The 21,088-nt window shown below is 42.7% G+C and overlaps 1 protein-coding gene across 3 annotated transcripts in view; it reads left to right on the top strand.

Annotated features, from left to right (window-relative positions):
• PAMR1 (peptidase domain containing associated with muscle regeneration 1) overlaps positions 1-20,391 on the top strand; it is a 141,163-nt gene extending 120,772 nt beyond the window's left edge. For all 3 annotated transcript variants that reach the window (XM_039867066.1, XM_039867062.1, XM_039867059.1), the window contains 5 exons: positions 11,593-11,805; positions 13,568-13,634; positions 16,772-17,004; positions 17,942-18,234; positions 19,595-20,391. In XM_039867066.1, the coding sequence (XP_039723000.1) occupies positions 11,593-11,805; positions 13,568-13,634; positions 16,772-17,004; positions 17,942-18,234; positions 19,595-20,131 (1,343 nt within the window). In that variant the 3' untranslated portion in view covers positions 20,132-20,391. The remainder of the gene's footprint in view (positions 1-11,592; positions 11,806-13,567; positions 13,635-16,771; positions 17,005-17,941; positions 18,235-19,594) is intronic.
• Positions 20,392-21,088: the final 697 nt, after the last annotated feature.

Below are 21,088 nucleotides of genomic sequence, written 5' to 3'. Positions count from 1 at the left end.
GGACACAATAAGTTCTTGAGTAAATGGTCGGAATCTTGTTTTGAAAAAGTAGAGAGACAGAGGGACTCATTGCCCTGCTCCAATTTCCATGTTGCCTTTGTTCCTCTGGCCCAGTTGACGATGCTGGGGTTCCCTCCTGCATCCTAATGAAGGACGATGAAACGGGCTAAATCTTGGGGCACAAAGCTCACACGGCAGGCTCTGATGCGCCTTTGAACACAACAAATCGGCTTCCACCAATTAGAGAAAAATGGTGCATCTGGATTCATTTGGGTCTTGGAGCATCAGAAGGTTTCTAGCCTGTCCCGAGGGCTGGGAAGAAAAGAGCCTATGATGAGAGGCACACTTTATACTTGAGCTTCAAAGGGGCAACCCGTGCTTCTCATCAGAATAAGCAGTTAGGATCTTTGTGGTTTTCATGGAAACATTAGCACCGATGCAGTCAGAATGTGCTGAGACCCCCAGAGGATCGCAGTCACTTCTTGCATCACAGATAAATAATATGTTGGGGACTTGGTGGGATTAATGCAAATCGTTCTAAGATCTCTCAGGTGAGGCATTGTCAAAATGGAGTTGTTTATTGGCATTTTTTGTCCTAGAGTCCTTTCTTATCCTTAATATGTGAAAGACAGGTGCACCTTTGTCCATCATCGGGGGAAGAGCTTGGACTTATAGTCAGAAAGACCTTGGTTTTTACCTTTAGGAGAGCTGAACTTGTAATGTACCAGGCAGGTGACCCTGGAACAAGTCATTTAACTCCCAAGAGCCTCATTTTTAAAGTTCGGAAAAATAATACCCAAATACACCTTGGAATGTTTGTGGGGATGGAATGAAATAATCCACATAAAGCCACTGAGTTGAGTAACAGGAGCCATTATTCTTTTTACTGCTTCTGGCTGCCTGTTATGGCCACTTAAAAGTTTGGCAGAAAGCAGAGGATTCTCCAGATAAGGGGTCAGGCCAACAGCACTAGTTTCTGAAGCTAAATGATTACGACAAAGCTTTTATAGGGTCCCAGGGCTTAAGAAGATTCTTCCATGATTTTCTAAGTTTCCTCCATGAACTGCTCTTCCCAAATCATTGCCAGACAACTAAGTACTTCCACCACTGCATCTGCAAATAGGTGAGAAAGATCTGGCTTTAAAGGGGCAAGTAGACACTGCCAGTGTCATTGTCATAAAGGAATCCTGGATCCCAGGAGAGACACTCACATTGGGCCTGATGGGTGGGAAGCTAGGGCAGCCTAGCAAGGGGGCCCTTGGGAATGGTAAGTGGAGTAATGGCAGAAGGAACTCTGGAAATCTGGAGCCTCCCTTTTTCTCATGGAGCTTTTCAGTAGTTGCTCAGGGCCCTCTTGGCTTTTGCTTTGGCAGATGAGGTCACTGAGGCGGGACTTAATGCAGAACGCCGATTTTATTTTAGTTCTGGGTTAAGAGGTCATCCATTAGTGCTGGAATAGGCCGTATGCCCACCCTGGGGAAGACGGAAGAGGTTGCGAAGACTAGAACATGAGAGCAAAGCAGAGTTAACTTCTGCTGGAAAACATCCTTGCCCCATGGACTCCAAGACTAACTTCAGCCCCCTGATAAAGACTGTAGAACCCCCACTTTTCCTGAAAGGCTCCTGCCTTGGGCATTTGCTCCCTGTCCCTTACCCTGCTTCCGAAGGTGAAAGCTTCTTCTTTGCAAAACACAAGGCATTCTCGTCGATACCCAGATGTTATCAACAACAGTAGTTATTCTATTTATTCTCACTATCAGCCAGGCTCTGTGCTTTATGTGACATTGTCTCATTTCATTGTCACAACATCTCTGTGGGATAGGTACTGTTACCCTCCCTGCTTTACAGATTCATCTGGCCAAAGTTTTCGAATGTGTGTTAGGTACCAGAGGAAATAAGTCGGGGCTCTGCAGTATACGTTTTTTTCTCCTACTCGACAGAACCAGAAAACGGTCCCAATCTCAGCCTTTCTCAAGAGCAAAGGAGAATGTCACATGCCATTTAGTGCCTGCTACGACCTTCCTCTAGTAAGGCCTTTAGTGATGGTGATGATGAGCATTACTTCATGAGCAATGACAGTTACTACTCTCTTAGGACTCAGATGTGCTCACCGGCTCAGGACTCTTCTGCAAGGTCATTCTCTATTCTCAAGGCTAAACAGGGCAGAATTGGTCCTTTCAGGCCATTTTCTTGGTGATTTTGAAAAGTCAACCATAAATACCACTGGGGAACCTTTTCCTCAGTCAGTTAGTGTTATTACCCACCCCCGACCACACCGCCAGGAGCAGACTCAGAAACCTTCTGAGACTTGGGGGCTCCCCAAGAAAACCAAAACCGAGCAGATCCAGCAGGTGAGGACAGCGCAGTTTCTACCAGTTCCATAGTTTACACATCTGCTCTACCTGGTGAGGGTGTGTCACGGTGATTTTGAACGAAAGTAAAATGACTAGGAGTTTCTGAACATTTCTCAAAGTTGACCTGTCTCTTAAGCACAGGCAGTTTCAGCTGTCTAATTAAGTAGGCCATCCAAACACCGGAAGAGTGGTATCCGAAAGACACAGTGTACCCGGGGCCAAGGACAATACTGATTAAGATCAAATAGCTAATTGTAAGCCTCGGCCTCCAGATTGCTTTTGGATGAATAAACAACAGTGTGTGCAATCCAAGCGTAATTTCACACAGATACTGTCTCTTTCACACCAGCCATGGACTGGACAACATCAGCGGGGGGCGGGGGAGCACGATGCCATTGGCCGGAAAAGGATAAAAAGAGGTTTCGGTGGGGATGACATCATCGGTTAGTGTCATTATTTCTGGTTAGGGAAGACCCTTGTGGGTGTAAGAAATATTTGGTTTGGTCCACAGGCACCAAACTCAAATATAAGCTGAACAGAAAAAGGTGAGAAACAGGGAGCTTATCCAGTGGTTGTCTCTGGGTGTTGGTCTCATGTTAGTCAGGTTTCCAGAATGAATAAAACCCCAGTGAGAAAGTTAATGCCTTTTCCAAACAGAACTGAAATTCTGTCACGAATTGTTTCCTTGATTTTGGTGACGAGTGAGACTGGGTGGATACTAAGAGTATGCTAAGAATTATGACTTGTGTGCCTTTAGCTCCCAGGGCCCAACACTAGCTAGTAATGGGGTAATAAATTTTGTTGACTTTGGACCTATTTTCTTTGCTTAAATTCTCAGATAATCTTACAGCTCTCACATGCAGCTCCTATTAAGAGAATAGTACCCTGACTTCATTTCCCCTCCTCTGGTGGCTATCTGGCTACCATAAATATTTTATTAATATAAAATTCGAGAAAAGAAATGTATGCTTTTTCATATGCAGTTTTATAAATGACATTAAACTATTTCTGAAAGCAAGCAGGTGTAAATAATAGTAATGAAAACAAAATAATTTAGGAGCAGGGCAAAAACGAGCAAGGAAGAATACTAGAGGGGATGAGTTAAATTTAGCTTTAACATTTGCATCGGATGAAGTAATCAACCTCAAATATTTCTGATTCTGAGTTTCCTGGCAGCAAAAGCAAAAAGGGAAATGCTTTAGATGGTATGGCTCTAATCGTATAGCAAACAAGTGAACACATTAGGAGATGCAAATATTATCCATTTTATTATAACCCCTACTCCTTTCCTCTCCTTATCTAAAGATGGGTGCTGGGGAAATGTTTCCCACTTCAGTTTTGTAAATAACAGAAATTTAATCTTATTTTATACCAAATATTTTTAAAAACCATATCCTTCCACCTCCCCTGAGGGAAAGAAAAAAGGTAGCTGGGCTTCATTATGCTCGCACCGTTACCGTACATGCCAGCCCATTGGCTTCCAACCCCATGTTCTCGTAACTCTGCCTAGAGCTTTCTCTAATTCTCAGAGCCCAGTGGCTCTTATGGGCAGACTGGAGGTGCTGAGGAGTTAATGTTTATGCTATCATTTTTCGATAAACAATTGATGGCAGTTGGCAGGTAATAACTCATATCACTAACCCCTTGGGTGGGGTAACTTCAAGGGAGGATCTGTACTGTCTCCCAGTTTCCCTATGGCATTGAGCCTCAGTTGCCCCCAGTGGTAACTTTCCTGATACTGTGCACTTCCCTGTCTTACTCCTCACACTACTGCTGGTCATTCCTGGAATTGCCACCTAAATATACTACTTGCACTCAAATCTCTCACAGCCTGCTTCTGGGGGAACCCAACCCTTCATAAAAGTATTTCTTTAAGGAGCTGACTTAATAGAGGGCTAGAGCTCTAAGTCAGCTAGGTCACCATTTGTTTGTTTCTTTAAAATATTAGGTAAGCCTTTGATCAATGCTGAATAACATATATTTCATATATTTCAGGGTTGCATTGTCTGAAGGATACTTAAAATGTGATCATGTGTGTTACCGATTTAAAAAAGGTCCAGTGTCAGATCCAAGAATTAATATCTCCACACACACATGCACACACATTCACTCTTCTCTGTGCATAAGAGCCAGCTCAGTTTTGGAAGCCAGCTCAGTGGTGGAAGCGAAACTAGAGTGATGTTTTAGAGAGAGCCTATAATGCTTTCCAGAGGACTTAGAATTTTCTGAAGGATTCGGTCACATTTTGTCATCTAGCATTTTTTTTAACCATCCGGCATTTTTCAGACGGGGGTTAGCATGTCGCTGCTCTCATCACAGGAAAGCATGACTGGACCTTCGCTAATTGTCTCATCTTTTGTAATTGTGCCCTTGATCGACTGGTCACACTGCATTAACTTTGACATGTGCCCTGGTTCAATGGTAATCTCTGCGTCAACAGTTCTGTCTGGTATCACAGGGAGAACACAAATGTGATAAGACTGGGAGCTCGAATTCTAACAAATCTCCAGTGGCTATTTTTAGCAGGAACATCTAAATTAGACCTGGTTCCATTTCACCAAGGCTCTCACCTATAGATTAAGAGCTTTCCTTTCAGAAGACACAGCAGGATAAGTGGTATCAACTCAGTTCAATCAATTGTACCTGATGAAATCTTTGTTGCAGCTCAGACTACACTTAACTGCTGGGATTAGCTAGTATTTGCTGAGACACCCACCCCCATTCAAATTTATTTAAGACCTATGATGAATTTTACTTTATTCCTTGGTTAGGGTCCTCAGGTCTGGTATAATCTCAGAAGCACAATTAAAGAAGGCACTAATCACTTAGGATAAATTGATGCTAATGAAAAAAATGCATACACATATATGTATACATATACATACATATACACATAAACATAATACATATAAATGTATGTATATCTGCTCCCCTGATGACTTGGGGAATAAGTCATTGGAAGGAAGACCCCAAACACATTTTTATAAGTCCTTAAGTGAAGCCGAGAAGAGCCTTGAGATGTCTCAAGCCTTAACTGACATGATTTCTATTTCTGGGTTTAAATTTAAAATGTCCATGTTAAAGTTACAGAAAAACATCTGCCAGTGCCTTATTCTGCTGGACGCAGAGGAGGCACACAGCACTTCACAGTCTTTTTCTACAGAATGACGTGCTGGATTTCTAAAAGGCAAAGCAGTGACTGGATTCTTTGATTCCTGGGGATTTTTTTATAGATCATGTCTCCAGATTTAAACTTACAGCTTTGAGACTGAAGCAAAAGGAAAAGACAGATAGTCATGGGAGTTCAGCGTATCATGTTAGCATTCTCGTTTCATTCAGCAAAAAAGAACATTTTGTGAACAAGGATATACTGGCAGACAGTGCTATGAGGGAAGAAGAGGTCTGTTTTCTTGCCACAGTGGGATCTGCCCCCTGAGTTTTGTGATTTTTAGGGGTACGGAGAGATGAATCCATTCCCTAGGTAAGGAATGAAGAGAGTGGGCTTCCTCTGTCAATTCAATACGATTGATGTGACTAGAGGGCACAGAAAAAGTGATATTTGTGTGCACTGAAGAAGAGCCACTTTTCTTGAAAACGTCTCCACCTTTTCCCGATGTCTCCGTCATCATGTCCTTTTCTTATAGACCTTCTAGACCTAGTCATCTCAGCTACCTTGTAATGAGTATGAATCCTAGTGTACCGTTCAGATAGGGCAAAAGATATAACTTGATTTGCTTTAAATCAACTTAAATCCAACTCTTAAGACTCATAATTCAGACTCATGAAGAATTCAGTCTCAGGCGTTGTTGGGGCCTCCTCTGAGCTCCAGGGTTGTAAAAAGGCTTTACACAGTGCCAGACCATCAGGGAGAATCCTGAGATGGTAGATGCCAGGTCCACTCTATTTGGCTTGGAGAAGCCCATGGTTTCAGAGTACCCGATCCCATCAGGTAAAACTGCTCTGCTGACCTGGGGCCTGGCCGGAGCAGAGGCTGGGGGTCCTCTGATGAGATTCATCCTCTCTGGTTGCCCACCATTTATCTTCCCCCAAGATCTCCCAGCATGCTAATCACATGCAGGGCTCAATGCCCAGGTCTGAGACAAGCACTTCTCTGAGATCTTGTCACTTCCCAGGAGTACTGCCACATGAAGGCATAAGTAGCTCTAATGTGCAGAGCTAAGAAAGCAGCAGAGCTGTCTTAGGTTAGTTTCTTCTCAAAACAGACCCTGAACTGAGCATTTGCATCCAAATGATTTATTAAAGGAAGTACTCCCAGGATCAACCAGGAAGGGAATTAGGGACACAAGATAGGAAAGAGGAAGAAATCATGCAAAAGTGATTTCAACTGATCTCCCAGCCTCAGCCTGCTCCCATGGAGTGCTAGAGCATGTAAATAACATCCGGAGGAAGAGGAGTTGGACTTTTGTACTTACACACCCATCCATCATTGGCTACAGGCAACCTTGGGGTGGGCACGAGGGGACAAAAATCCAGGCATTTTTCAGCTCTTCATATGAGCAATATGGTGCCGATGCCTGGAGGTAAGGCTCTGAAGCGCGCAGGTGCCAGCTCTCAGCGGTAAAACTCACATGTAGAAGTTGAACTTGTAAAAAGATATGAGGGGACCTGGGTGGGGCACCCATAGTGCTCACTACAAAAGTTATCATGAAGCCATTGTGTATCCTTCTGGAAAATGGTGTTACAGCGAACTACCTTATACTGTTGGCCTGAGAAAAACTGAAGACAGGGGTAGAAAAGGTCTTTCTTTAAATGTTTACATCAAACAATATCTCAGAAAAATGCACTCCTAAGTACTATTCTTGTTCACAAAATAGCACATACAGGCTCACTAAATTTAATGTGTTTGTGTTTCTGGGCTGAGTCCCAAAAGTAATAGGGCAATGTACTATTTATTATTAATCATGAGATATTTGACTTAGCAAAGCAGGAGGCTGATGCTCCTTTAGGCCACAGATGTAGATGTTTTAATTTCTCATTTGATTTTGTATGAAAACATCCATCCCACTGAGGAGAAATGAAACACAAAGCCCTTGAAAAATCAGATAGAAAAGAACCATGAATCTGTTCAATGGGGAGATACAAGGGTTTCTAAAAAGAGAACCTATAGTGGGGGAAAAATAGATCATTTTGAAATATAACCCTGGGGAGATGCTCTGATGAGATGCAGATGGTCTATGTACCCAACGGGTAGATATCTGAACTGGGAGAGAAAAGAATGGATGGAGGAAGTCTTAGAATTCTCTTCAAAGCATCAGAGGAGAGTGTATAGCTTTGGAAAGTACAGGAAATAAATGAGAAGGAAGAGAGAATAATGCCCTGTGGATGTTTGATACTGAAATAATTTTAACCTTCATTATGCAGGATTCAAAGAGATGAAGGTAGAGACACCATGGTTGATACCCAGAAGTTCTAATCAACACACTGCACCCAGGCTTCCAGCCCACCATGGGTAGCGATTACCAAAAAGCCAGAAAATAGAGTGGAATAATGCCTATTGCTCAATAGGGCCAAAAATGGGCCATTAGATTTCTTCGTGACTTTTTCTTTAAGGTGTATGAATTTGGGAACTGATTTTTAAAGGCAGTCGGGTGCTTTGTAAATAAAGGCAAGCAAGGGAAAAGGAGACTTTTTCCCCGTCTACAGATGAGGAAAGCAAGACTTGGAGAGATTAATTTTCCCAGGCCCTAGTTTATTAAGTGGAAGAATGAATAAATTTCACTCTTTATCTCTTCCACCAAACAAATATTTACTGAGTACCTACTGTGTGTTTGTTCTGGACATTGGGGAATCGAGTGATTATTTGAACCTGTATTTATCTGATCCCGGAGGCCATTCTTTTCTCACTAGAGTCTCGTGACAAAACTCATTTAAATTTAGTTCATGCAAATTTGAATTACTCTGTGATTATGCAAGCTGGTCAGGAGATTTGCATGGGGAAAAAAGAGCATAAAAACAAACAAACAAAAAATATGGAAGACTTAATGCTAGGTTTATAGGCTTAGTAAGGACAACTCAGGCCATTTTGCCTGATACCTAAAAAAAAATTATTCTTAACGTGATAAGCCAGAAATGATGACTATAGTTATATTAATGTATGTTTTTCCAGTCTCTTCCTGCCCACCCCCCATGGCTATTTAAATTTTTTTTCTTTGGTTTTGGTTTTGAACAGTTTTATATATTATGTCTATGTGTGGTTTTCTTCTTACTTACCTGGCTTTGGACTTTGTAAATCTGTAGGATGGTGTCTTTCATTTGTTTTTGACATTTTTCAGATATTATCTTACATATGATTTTTGCTCTATTCTCTCTCTTCTCTTTCTGCGATGCCATTTACATGTATTTATTAACCTACTCACAGTATCCTCAGTGTCTCATATGTTTTCCTGTACATTTTTCTACCTTTTTTGTCCTTGTACATTATTCTGATTTTTCAAAGTTATCTTTCAGTTTATTAACACTATTAAGCTATATCTTACTTGCTATTAAACTCAACTAATGAGTTTTTAATTTCTGTCATTGTAATTTTTCAGTTCTGGATTTCTCCATTGATTATTATGTCAGTATTTTCAGTTTTTTACTGAAATTCTCAAATTTGTCTTTTATTTCCTGAACATATTCAGTATAATTATTTTTAAGTAGTGTCAAACAACTACATTGTCTGGATCGTTTATAAGTCTGTTTCTGTTGTCTGTCTTTCTCTTGAATTTTAGCCATAGTGTCTTGCCTTCCATTGGACCCGAACTCAGAAGCATCACTCGGCTCTATCCATGAGCAATAACTGAAAACTAAATAATAGCTCTCCATTCTAAGATCTCATCAAGTTCAAGGTGCACCATTGATTTAATTATAGCTTTTTCTGGAGATTGGAGTAAAGAAATACTGCATGAAAAATACACATGTGACCTAATGTCAGACAGACCACATAATAAAAGAGAATGCATCTAAGAATTATAAAAATTTGGCAAAATTCCTCAGCCTTGAAGACTTGTTTGTCTATCCCGAGTCAGTTTCTCTTTAAGTCTTCTTTTAAATTCTCCTTAGTGAGAGGGAAAAAAGGACCTGAATTGTTCCAAGGCTTTGTTACCTCCAAGGACTCGAGAACTCTCCAATGATCCTGCTAGTTAAACCCATATTAAATGTAATAGAAATACCATGCATGAGGATCCTGCACATAGGAAGTCATGGGGTGGCCGCCTAGTGGACCGTGGAAGTACTTCCCAGGAGAGAAAATCCCCACTATCAGGCTTAAAGTTGAACTGATTTCTTATCTTCTACTGAGCTGATGTGGCTAGAAGATAGTTCATTTTCTTTCAGTGTTTCGGGACTGGTCTTAAGCATCGCCTAATCGTTCTTGGCCATGATCCTCTAGCAAGCAAAGCTCAAAATGGATGAAGCACTACACTTGAATTACACAAATCATAGCCCTCTGATAGGCTAACTGGCCACAGATTCAAGTGCCTGCCAGAGCCAGGCAGCTAGTCGGGGCTGCAGCCAAATGAAGAACACAGCCCCGTCTAAGCAGAGAGAGCTACTTCCCAGTGCTAGTTGATTGTTGCCATGGGGGAATACAGGCCTAGGGTTTCCAGATCTGAATTTTGTCAGAAGCTGGTAATACCGATTTTTAAGAGAAATCTCTTGATTTTTATGTTGGCAACTAATACCATTTTCTAAAACTTGCAGGTATAACACACCATTCTTTTGAGATGATTGCAGTCTGTGGGCTCCTGTCGGTTGCTTCTGGGCTACATGTGCAGCACTGAGTGAGTCTGTACCACAAGAAGCCAGCCCCATCACTGGAGCAATTTGGAATGCTTTCTCTGCTTCTTCCTCCCACATCATGGAGGCATTCCTGGAAATATAAGCACTGGGCCTTTCTGAGTCCACATGAAACTTCAAGAAGTGCATTACCCTCCCTCTACCATATCAGTATTTTTGAACAACTCACTCAGTGAGGTCCCTTTCTTACATGTCAGATGGAGTTTTGGAGTTACCCGCCAGGGAAATTACTCATATCACATAGCCCAGAAGCACACAGAGTATCATTGAGATCATCTGCCACCTAGGCTATGGGCATTCTTACATACGTGTAACTTAGCTAATATTAGCAACCTTGCCAAAATGCATATAGGAAAATGATTAATTTTTAGTTATCAAATATTTTTAAAGTATTATCTAAATGGAGATTCTTTTCTTGCCTGGAGGCAAGTTGCTTGAAAGGTAATTGAGACAGTTATGGGAAAAAAAAGTGTGTCAAATGCATAATTGTATTGCATGGGAACTGTTTTATAGGGATAGGCCTGTTTCTTAGGCAAAATGATTAAAAAGAGACTAGGAAGGCTGATAGAGTGATCGGTACCCAAATTCAGTAATTAAAGGTTTAATTCTTCAGGAGACTTACTCCGTGTCTTTAGCAAGTAATATTCAGTATTATGCCATAATCCACTTGAGAAAAATATTTTATCTATCTGATAGAATATTTTCAGTATATACTTAATATTCTGTTCAGTGCTCAGAATAGCTGGTGTTGCTATTTCTACTTAAAGTAGCTGTCTAACATGAATTAGAGAATAGAAGTACCTTTGTAATGAATATTGTTAAGTGTTTAGATGGAAAATTATATTTGGACATCAAGGGAAATTTCTTGTATCTAAATTTATATCGTCCTCTAATATTCTTAACTATAACTTTCAACACACTATATTCCTGAAGATGATATGTAAAATCTAAATAAATTCATTTCATCTATGCACTCTTGTTTCTAATCAGTTCTACTTTCTGGGTACAACACAAATAGGAAGTTGACGTGTTTAATCGCCTGAGCTTTAGTGAACAAAGGAGATACTACAACAACACTGAAAAACCATAACCCTTGTATACGGATCATAAAATCTAGATAAAATGTTTATTTTGTCCAGGCCTACCCAGCTCCCACACTTTGAGAAAGAAATGAACAAGATCATACGAGAGCCAAGTGTAGTGTCAAATTTATTTACATAGAGAATGGGATACTTTTAAATTTAAGAATTAATCATTAAAACAAGGGAAAGATGTGTCTAATACATGCATTTTCTATTACGAGTTTTCTCTTGGTAATTCCTGCCGTTATTAGCAGGCTACGTATCACTGCATTTTTTAATTCAATGACACGTGTAAAGATTCGATTCTGAAATGGAACACTTCAGACATTTAAAAGCTCTTCTTTTATTCTCTCTTTTAGTTGTTGAAGAAAGAAACTGCTCAGACCCTGGGGGCCCGGTCAATGGGTACAAGAAAATAACGGGAGGCCCTGGGCTCGTCGGTGGGCGCTATGCGAAAATTGGCACTATCGTGTCCTTCTTTTGTAACAACTCGTATGTTCTCAGTGGCAATGAGAAGAGAACTTGCCAGCAGAATGGGGAGTGGTCAGGAAAACAGCCCATATGCATAAAAGGTAACTTGCAAAGATTTCTGACGTCTGTAGAAATAGTTGGAGTTGCTGGACTTTTTGGTACCTTTCATATACATGTTTCTGAGCCCCTAGAAAATGCCTTTCTCTCTTATTCAGTTCTTAACTGGAACTATATATTAATCTTAGGCTGGCAACCATCTCTAAAAACATTTGCCTCTGTTTTGGACCGCCAGAGGACCTGCTTATCCTAATCACAACATCTTGAGGCAATCGAGAAGAGTGATGCAGTTATCAGAGCAGTTTAGGACAGATGACAGGGCTGAATTTTATGTGTACAAATCCAAGGAAAGAATTGCAGTAATCCATATGCATTTCTATAGCTACATTTATCTATTCTCTATACAATATTAAGTTAATGTAAAAAATAAAAGGACAAAATAGACACATCAGGCCTGCCAGCTTCTAGGGAGGGAAGTTTGAGATGTTAAAATGTGAAGATGTTAAGAACATCGTTAAAAGACAGTAAATCCTTGAACATTCAAGACAGAGTTCTAGGAACACATGAATAGTATATGTTCAGAGCAAGGAGTGATCAGTATCGCCTGAAGTAGGGAGACTTACAGGAAGCCAGTAGGATTGGAGCCAGTCTGGGAGGCTGGGAAGGATTTGTAGAGGCGAAGAGAAATTGGGATGATATTCCAGTTTGAAGACAAAGGAGAAGTGAAAGAATCATGTAAACTCAAAATGAGGCAATCTGGGAGCTAAATTTAAAAAGGTGGTTTGGGACCAGAAAAAATGGAACATTGCACGGAGAAGTTCGGCCCTTACCCCTTGGTAGTGAGGATGCTAGTTTCTTTAATTGACTTAGTTGCTCCAGGTCAATAGCCCCCTCTCTTTGGGGGGCAGGTCACAATGATCTGGCTGTTTCCAGGGAAGAAAAGCATGTCCTTGGCCTAGATTATCCAGATAATTGCCTCAATCCTCCACTTTCCCTTCTGAGTGTTTGTCAATAAAGCCAAATCATGGGAAAGGAATGAAAGAGAATGGTTTGTGAAAGGAATAAATCACTTTAGACTTTAGCCAGAAGCGACCTTCATCCCCACCCGCACAGACTCTGATTCTTGATTTCATTAAGTATGGAAATGGTGTTACATATGTCCTTGGAAATTTTTGTCAACTCTTCTCTTACAAGTTAATGCAACCAAGGTTCCCCTGCTAATTAGACGAATGTTGGCTGCTTGATTGAGAAAGTGAGATGGGTAGGATTCCTTTTCACTTGTGAAGAAAGACTTCAACAAAATTAAACTGGGCTTTGAGTTGCCCTCAAATGATTGTTAGGAGCCTTAATTGCAGAGAAGGGACATGGAGGAATCAGTAACTCAAGACTTATTATCCATGCTTAACACTGCTGTTTGCTTTTAGATGAGAACCTGATAATTCCCTATGTTGGGCTAGATGTTAGAACCTTCACTTTGACTTTTATTCCATTTTGATCGTTTGCTAAATACTATTTATGTGAACAGATAATCCTAGTCTTTAACTGCCAGGGTTCCAAATCACCCACGGGAAGCATCTTTTCAAGAGGTATTTTACCTGGGTTCTTTGGAGGGGTGTCAATTTCGATGAAAGGCAGCATGTTCTTTTGCTAACGGAGCTGTGCAAGCTTGGCTGACATGTCCCACCTCTGAGAGCCTAGGGTATGTGCACCCAGTGTCCAGGAAGGGTGGTCAGGTATGAATCTGAACTAAATAATGTGAACAGTTAATATGGAAAAGACTCTGCAGCATTGTCTCTATTTTCCTAGCCTGCCGAGAACCAAAGATCTCAGACCTGGTGAGACGGAGAGTTCTTCCAATGCAGGTTCAGTCAAGGTGAGGTTGAAACACTGGAACTCTGCTTTAAAGGCGAATGAATGTTCCCCTCCCACCCGCTCTCCCCACTTGTGTTTGGCCAAAGACAGTCTGGGGTTTCTTGGGGACATTCAGTGCTGACTGGCCATGAAAGAATAGGGCTTGTTAGATGGTGGCTTGTTAGCCATCTGCCTTCAGCCAAGAGGTAGCAACTGTTGGAAGATGTACAGATTTAACTGGATCATGGGGGGAGTAGGTGGCTGGTGGAAAGCGAGACCTTAAGATGATCTTTGAAGAACCGAATTTTACTACTTTAGTCTTCTTGAAATTTCTATTGAAATTTTATTATGGCAGCTTCTAGGGAAATGACATTGCTGCCACATGCAGCCAGCTATGGGAAGGTCTTGGTAGTAAACAACCAGGTGAGGCAGGCTGGTGGAGCCCGGGAACTAAAAATAAATGACCAGCCCTGATGAGGGCTGTGATCCCTCAGGTAAACGCACCCAGCCTTTCTCCTGGAAAGAGAGAGAGAGGATCCACCTGCTGGGGAGAGAATAGGCCCGTTTCTACTCCTCCTCCCCTTATTTTGTACGAAATCCTGTTCTCATCCCCTCTCCTACCATTCTCCCCGTCACTCTCTCCACCCCAGCCAGCTGGTGGAGCCGCCTTTGCCTCTATCCCTCCGTTCAGAACCTTTGCACTCGTGGCTCTTTCTGTCTGGGACCTGCTTTCGCTGGGTTCCCACCAGCCTTAATAACTCACTTCCTTCAGTTCTCTGCTCGGTTTTTACCTGGCAGAAAGACTTCCCCCAACTGTCCTTTAAAAAATCGCAACCCCGCCTCCACCGTGACTGCCGAGCTGGCTGCTGTACTCGGTCTATGCTCTCTGGCCTTCACTGTGCTTCACTTTGCATCTCAGCTTCCATCTCCACCTGTTGTCTTACATGTAGTTTTTGGTTTATTTCTTCCATTTTTGTCTCCTCTTTCCCCCGCCAAAAAAAATATAAAAGTTACAAGCGCAGAAACATTATCTGTTTATTTATGCCGAATGAAGTTCTGGTGCTAGAACAGTGCCTGCCCCACAGTCGGCACCTTATAAATTTTTATTGGATGAATGAATTGGATTGACAAACGGGGGTTCAAGGCCAGGTCGACCTCTCTTTAGTGCTGGATATTCTTGGGCAAGTTTCTAAACTTGCTGAGCTTTTTATTTCCTCATTTCAAAAATGAGAATGATCATAACTACATCTGTCTCTGGGTATTGTCATAAGGATTAAATGTAACACTAACTTTAATTGAGTGTTTGCTTTGTGCCTGTTGTTCCTCTGAGTGCTTTCCATGCATTAGCTCATTTAATCTTTACTGCAACCTCTAATGTAGTCTTAATAGTACCGTTTAGTATAGGTTTTATTACAGTTTTTATCACGGATGGGTAAATTGAGGCTCAGAGAAGTTAAGTAACTGGTCCAAGGTCACATTGCTGGAAGAAATGGCAAAGGCAGGATGCAGATCCAGGGCTTTCAGGATCTGGAGTCTTCAGGGTGTGCTCCCTTATGCACTAAGCTTTTACAAGGCCGTAGCAAAACACCTTGCTCAAATGAACACCCTTAAGTAGTAGCTATTGTTTTTACAAATAGTTAACAGTGAATCCCAGTAACTAGAATTGGCCTCACCCAAGTGACCTGAAATGTCCTTAAATCGGAATATTCATCAGTCTCTCACCTTTCTTCTTGCTATCTCAGTGCATTTCTGTATCTCCCTTTTCAGGGAAGGCATTTCCTAGGGAACAGTGGCAATGGAATCCAAATGCTGCCCCCTGTTTCTGATCTTTGTGATTCATCTAGGGCTGGATTCCCATGAAGTGGGTTAAACCTGATATACCTGTTCTTCACAAGGAGCCATCTTGTAGAACAGATCCCTGGCTGTTAAAGAAGCCCACCGGGCTTTGCATTTTTAAAGCAATTGCAATGGGAGGTTAGGTGACAAGGTGTCAGGTATCACATGTAGATGAGAAAGCAAGCCTAAAACTTACTTTTAAGGAGCTTTCTGAAAGATAGGCTGCTGGAGCTGGGATATGCTTATCTCTGGCAGCCAGGCTTACCCAGGAACCCCCTAAGGCAGTGTATACCTTCAACAGATGGGCCTAAAGATGAGCTTGTTTGCAAGTCCAGTAGCTTCCTGAACTGCAGACCTGGTTCTAACCAGGAGCTAAAGATTTGTTGAATGAAATCGATATGGATGGAATATTTGCTCTGAGCAAAGCACTGTAGAGACACATGAAACAGATTGTTTAAGATGGTATCAGATTGGTGCACAGAGACACCAGGGTAGGAATTGTGACTGCTAAGTGCTGCCTTGGGTGCCATCTTGGCTTCCTGTGTGCCCTCCAGTACTCCCACTTACCTCTCTGGGTTTCCATTCTCCTTCATTAAACAGGGATTAGAACATTGAAGGGAATTCTACCTTTCCAGTTAACAGTCATTGTGTACCAGTATGAAATGAACACGAGCTGTATAATGTGCATACACCTCCCCCAAGAATCCCCGAGCGGTCCCTGGGGGCTTCAACATCAGGGCTCTTTTAAAAAGCCTTTTCGCATTTACACACATTGCTCCCTATTTTTCCCAATCAATGTGCCCTGAGAGAAGATTCTATTCTCTGAGGTGTGCTAATTATGTCTGCTAATTGCTAAATCGAGCTATTGTATCAACACAGTTTAGTTCGAGTCAATTCCTGATATTGCCCCATTATGATAATGGTTAGAGAAAAAAATATGCCCGGATTTCTCTCATTCAAATTAACTTCCTTTCCTGTTTAATTTCATAATTAATTTTTTATGTGTGCGTGTATGGTATTACTTTTGATAGTAGCTATTATGTCAGATATTATCCTCCTTGCTTAAAATCCTAGGCAGCTGGAGCCATGCCAGAAATGGAAATGGAGGAATAGAATGAAGCTTGAAGCGTGCAGAAGAATTTGCTCAGTGGTAGAGGGGAAGTGTGTGTATGTGAGAGAAAGAGAGACAGCAAGAGAATGAGATAGCTACTGTTTATCCTTCTTCTGTAACCAAGTATCAACATGGGATTGGCATGGAACTAAAAAAGCCAAATGACTCTCTCCTACCCTGCTCTCTCTCTGGGCCTGTGTGTCCCTATGCAGGGAAACACCGTTACACCAGCTGTACTCATCAGCTTTCAGCAAGCAGAAACTGCAGAGTGCCCCTACCAAGAAACCAGCCCTTCCTTTTGGAGACCTGCCCACCGGGTACCAACATCTGCACACCCAGCTCCAGTATGAGTGCATCTCACCCTTCTACCGGCGCCTGGGCAGCAGTCGGAGGACTTGTCTGAGAACCGGAAAGTGGAGTGGGCGTGCCCCATCCTGCATTCCTAGTGAGTCAAGGCTTGTCCTTGGGCTGGAGCAGTTTACATCTAACATGACTGCCTATTAAAAGCCATTAACCTCTTCTTGGGAAAAGTTTCCTGTCCAAAGGAATGGTCTTCCAATACTTTCCCTAGCTTGGTAATGTCTGATATTTCACAGGTAGAGCTTCCTTCCTTTGGCTTAAACTTATTACCCAGGAGAAATTATCTCATTAACTCTTAGATAAATTTATTGGGAAGGGATGCACACATTTTGGTGGATAATTATGTCATAGTCACTTGGAGAAAAGGGGGAGAGCAGTCATTAAACACCTTGTAGGGAGGGGTTAAAGGTGCCAGAGGGCTTCTAGCTATGTTATCTTTATTACCCTCTCTAAGCCCTGGTTTTCATCCTCATTATCCAATGGTATTAATTAGGATATTGTTATTATTTACTGAAGTATTAATTGCTCAATAAGGTTATTATGATGATTACTGAGATAATATGTGGAAATGTCTGGAATAAGGTCTTACACATACTAAACTGCCTTCCCCATCTTCTTTGTCAAGGAAAACAGTATGGCTTAGTTCATGGTGGTCATTTTTGTAATGATAGTCATGATATATTGAGTCTAATTGTTTTGGTACATTATCTTGCCCTGTGAGATGATTGTCATTACTATATCCATTCTGCAGACAAGAAGACCGAGGGACTCTAGGGATTAGGTGACTTTGCCAGTACATGCCTGGGATTGGAAGTCTCCAGTCTTAACCCTAGACTGTAGCACACCATATCAAGGTGGTTGATTAATATTTAAAGGGAAAAAAAAACAAGTTAGATACTTAGTGGTCATGACAGTCATGGGGCCCACCTTTCCATATTTGTGCTCTTTTGGTTGAGTGACACATTCCTCTTTGGATGGGAAGTTCCGAATTGATCTTATTAGAACTGGTGCTTTCTTCGTAGTCTGTGGGAAAACCGAGAACATCACTGCTCCGAAGACCCAGGGGCTGCGCTGGCCGTGGCAGGCGGCCATCTACAGGAGGACCAGCGGGGTGCATGGTGGCAGCCTGCACAAGGACGAGTGGTTCCTGGTGTGCAGTGGTGCCCTGGTGAATGAGCGTACTGTGGTGGTGGCTGCCCACTGTGTAACTGACCTGGGGAAGGTCACCATGGTCAAGACAGCAGATCTCAAAGTCATCCTGGGGAAATTCTACCGGGATGACGACCGGGAGGAGAAGACCATCCAGAGCTTGCGGGTGAGAGAGGTTCTCTGGTTCAGCAAATTCCTAGCGCTGGGAGAGCAATTACTGTGTCAGTCCGGTCACTTTAGCACCTTAGCTCCTGGCCCAGAACCTGGCATGTAGCAAGTGCTCAATATTTCATGTTAACAAGTACTAGGAAGGGGGCACCTAGAAAGATTATGGAGTCTTTCCTCCTCAAATTGTTTTAAAAATAAGATAGTAACAAATATCTGTCATTGTGGTCATCAAAAATTAATCCCCTGTTATTTAGGGCACTGTACTAGGCAGGCTTTGAGGACATAAAGAGGTTTTATCCAAGACAGTTCTAATCAATTTTTAATATTCTTCTCTTTTCCTATCTTCTCCCACCTTCTTTCTCTTCCATCCACCCATCCACCTACCCACCCACCTGTCCATCTGTCTATCCATGCATTCACTGATCCGTCCATCCATCCATCCATCTGTCCGTCCGTCCATCCATCCATCCGTCCATCCATTCATCCGTTCATCCATCCATCAGTCTGTTCATTTGTTCATCCATTTATTCATACATCCATCTATCCACTCATCCATCTCTCCATCCATCCATTATTCATCCATCCATTATTGAGCTCCCACAGTATGACGTTCACTGGGAATAGATACAGAACTGAATGAAGCATAGTTTTTGTCCTTTTGAAGAGTCCACAGGCTAGACAGAGAAGTTATTGTGATTAGTTCAACTCGAGAGAAGCCCTGAGAAAATGTGCCCAAATGTAGTTGAAATAATAGAACACATACGTAAAGTATTAGATGTACGCTCCTAGAAGCCTCCATCAAAGACAGTGATTGGCAAAGATTGGGACAATCAGGGAAGACTTCGTGGACCATTCTGGGTGTAGCTCTGTCTTCCTGGCTTGATGACACATGAAATGTTTACAGCGGACCAGGGATTACAAACTGGTAGCCTGTAGGGGTTAGTGTTTAGATAGTGCTTATATATCATTTTTTAATTAGTTATTCGCCAACATTTAAAAATCAGAAGGTTTCAGATAAAGATCTGGAGTCCGTTTTCTGGTAAAGTTAGAATGTCGGTCCATTTCTGCATGGCGGTGGTCAGCTGAAGTGAAGTGGCAACTGCCCACTTTTGACAAGTGTGCATCTTATGTTCTGTGGCCTCACTTGTCCACTTTGTTTAACACCATCTACCAGGCCTTTTTAGTTTGCAACCCTGGAAATAGAATGGTTGCTTTCTACTATCCCTTCGGCAAGTGTGTCCAAATAATTACAGCCGTCTCTTAGACATTTCCTCCTGATCATTCAGCCCCAGGGCTTACCTGTTTGTCCACTGTGGAGTTAGCCTCTCACCATTGCCATCTGTTCCTTGCATTCATAGATTTCTGCAGTCATTTTGCATCCCAACTACGACCCCATCCTGCTGGATGCTGACATCGCCATCCTGAAGCTCCTAGATAAGGCTCGCATCAGCACCCGTGTCCAGCCCATCTGCCTCGCGGCCACTCGGGACCTCAGCACCTCCTTTCAGGAGTCCCACATCACTGTCACTGGCTGGAACATCCTGGCAGACATGAGGAGCCCCAGCTTCAAAAACGACGTGCTGCGCTCGGGGTCGGTCAGGGTGGTGGACTCCCTGCTGTGCGAGGAGAAGCACGACGACCACGGCATCCCAGTGAGCATCACAGACAACATGTTCTGTGCTAGCCGGGACCCCACTGCCCCTTCCGACATCTGTACAGCAGAGACAGGGGGCATCGCAGCTGTTTCCTTCCCGGGACGGGGCTCCCCTGAGCCACACTGGCATCTGGTGGGCCTGGTCAGCTGGAGCTATGACAAAACATGCAGCCACAGCCTCTACACAGCCTTCACCAAGGTGCTGCCTTTTAAAGACTGGATCGAGAGAAACATGAAATGAGCCTCAGGCCCAGTAAGAAGCATTTCCATGCATCCGTCCGCGCATGTGTTGCATGAGGCAGTGCGTACCTGACCTGTGATTCTGTCCGTGAATTTGGCTGAACCAGGACTTCTCATTTCAAGGATTACACTAGTGGAGGATGAGGAGGAGAACTCACTCTCTGGGAGGCCCCTGCCTCACCGATTGCTCGGACTACTTGGAAAACACCTGCTGGCAAGAACTGAGTTTCTTCAAAAAACAAAAAAACAAAAAAAAAAACAGACTATGTGAGTAGCAAAGAAAACATCCCCATTCAACTGACCCATTGGCCTTCCCTAACTGCCCTTCAGTGGTGCGACTGTCAGTTCTGGCCAAGAGAGGGTTGACCAGGAGGCCCGGGCTTCATGAGGTCTCTTCCAAGGCTCCAGCCAGACCAAGATCCAGAGAGCCGCCTGTAGGACAGCCCAGGACAGTGGAGCCTGGACGTGACATTGGCTTTTGTGCACATATACACACTATAGTGTGATCTTGTTCCTTCCCGGTCCCCTGTACACATTTTAATAAAACGAGGGTTGGCTTCTGACCTACAGAAAAATGTGCTACAGCTCTGATTCCTGCATGCTGCTTCTCTGAGCTACATGTGTCAGGGCCAATGGCTGGATGACAGCCCTTTAGAATAGACCCTAAAGGTATAATTCCCAAACAGTGCATATGGCGAAGATGATGCCATCTTTTCAATACCATCCCTTGCAGTTTGCTGAGATGTAGGGGGGTGACTCCTCCTTGACCCTGATTCAGGTCACTAAGCCTCATTGCCACAGTGATGACCTTTGCCTTTGCATCTGGTATTGGACCTGCAGTCAAGTGGGGGAAAATAGCAGGAATTAGACGATTTCTAGTGTCCCCTCTGATTCTCATGTTCTAGGTCTAGCACATAACCTTGCTTTGAACCTCCATAAATCTTTAGGACGTATTTTC

Source organism: Pteropus medius, unplaced genomic scaffold (genome assembly GCF_902729225.1).
Source record: "Pteropus medius unplaced genomic scaffold, Ma_sr-lr_union100, whole genome shotgun sequence".
Classification (NCBI taxonomy): domain Eukaryota; kingdom Metazoa; phylum Chordata; class Mammalia; order Chiroptera; family Pteropodidae; genus Pteropus; species Pteropus medius.
This window is presented reverse-complemented; position numbering and strand designations above follow the sequence as displayed.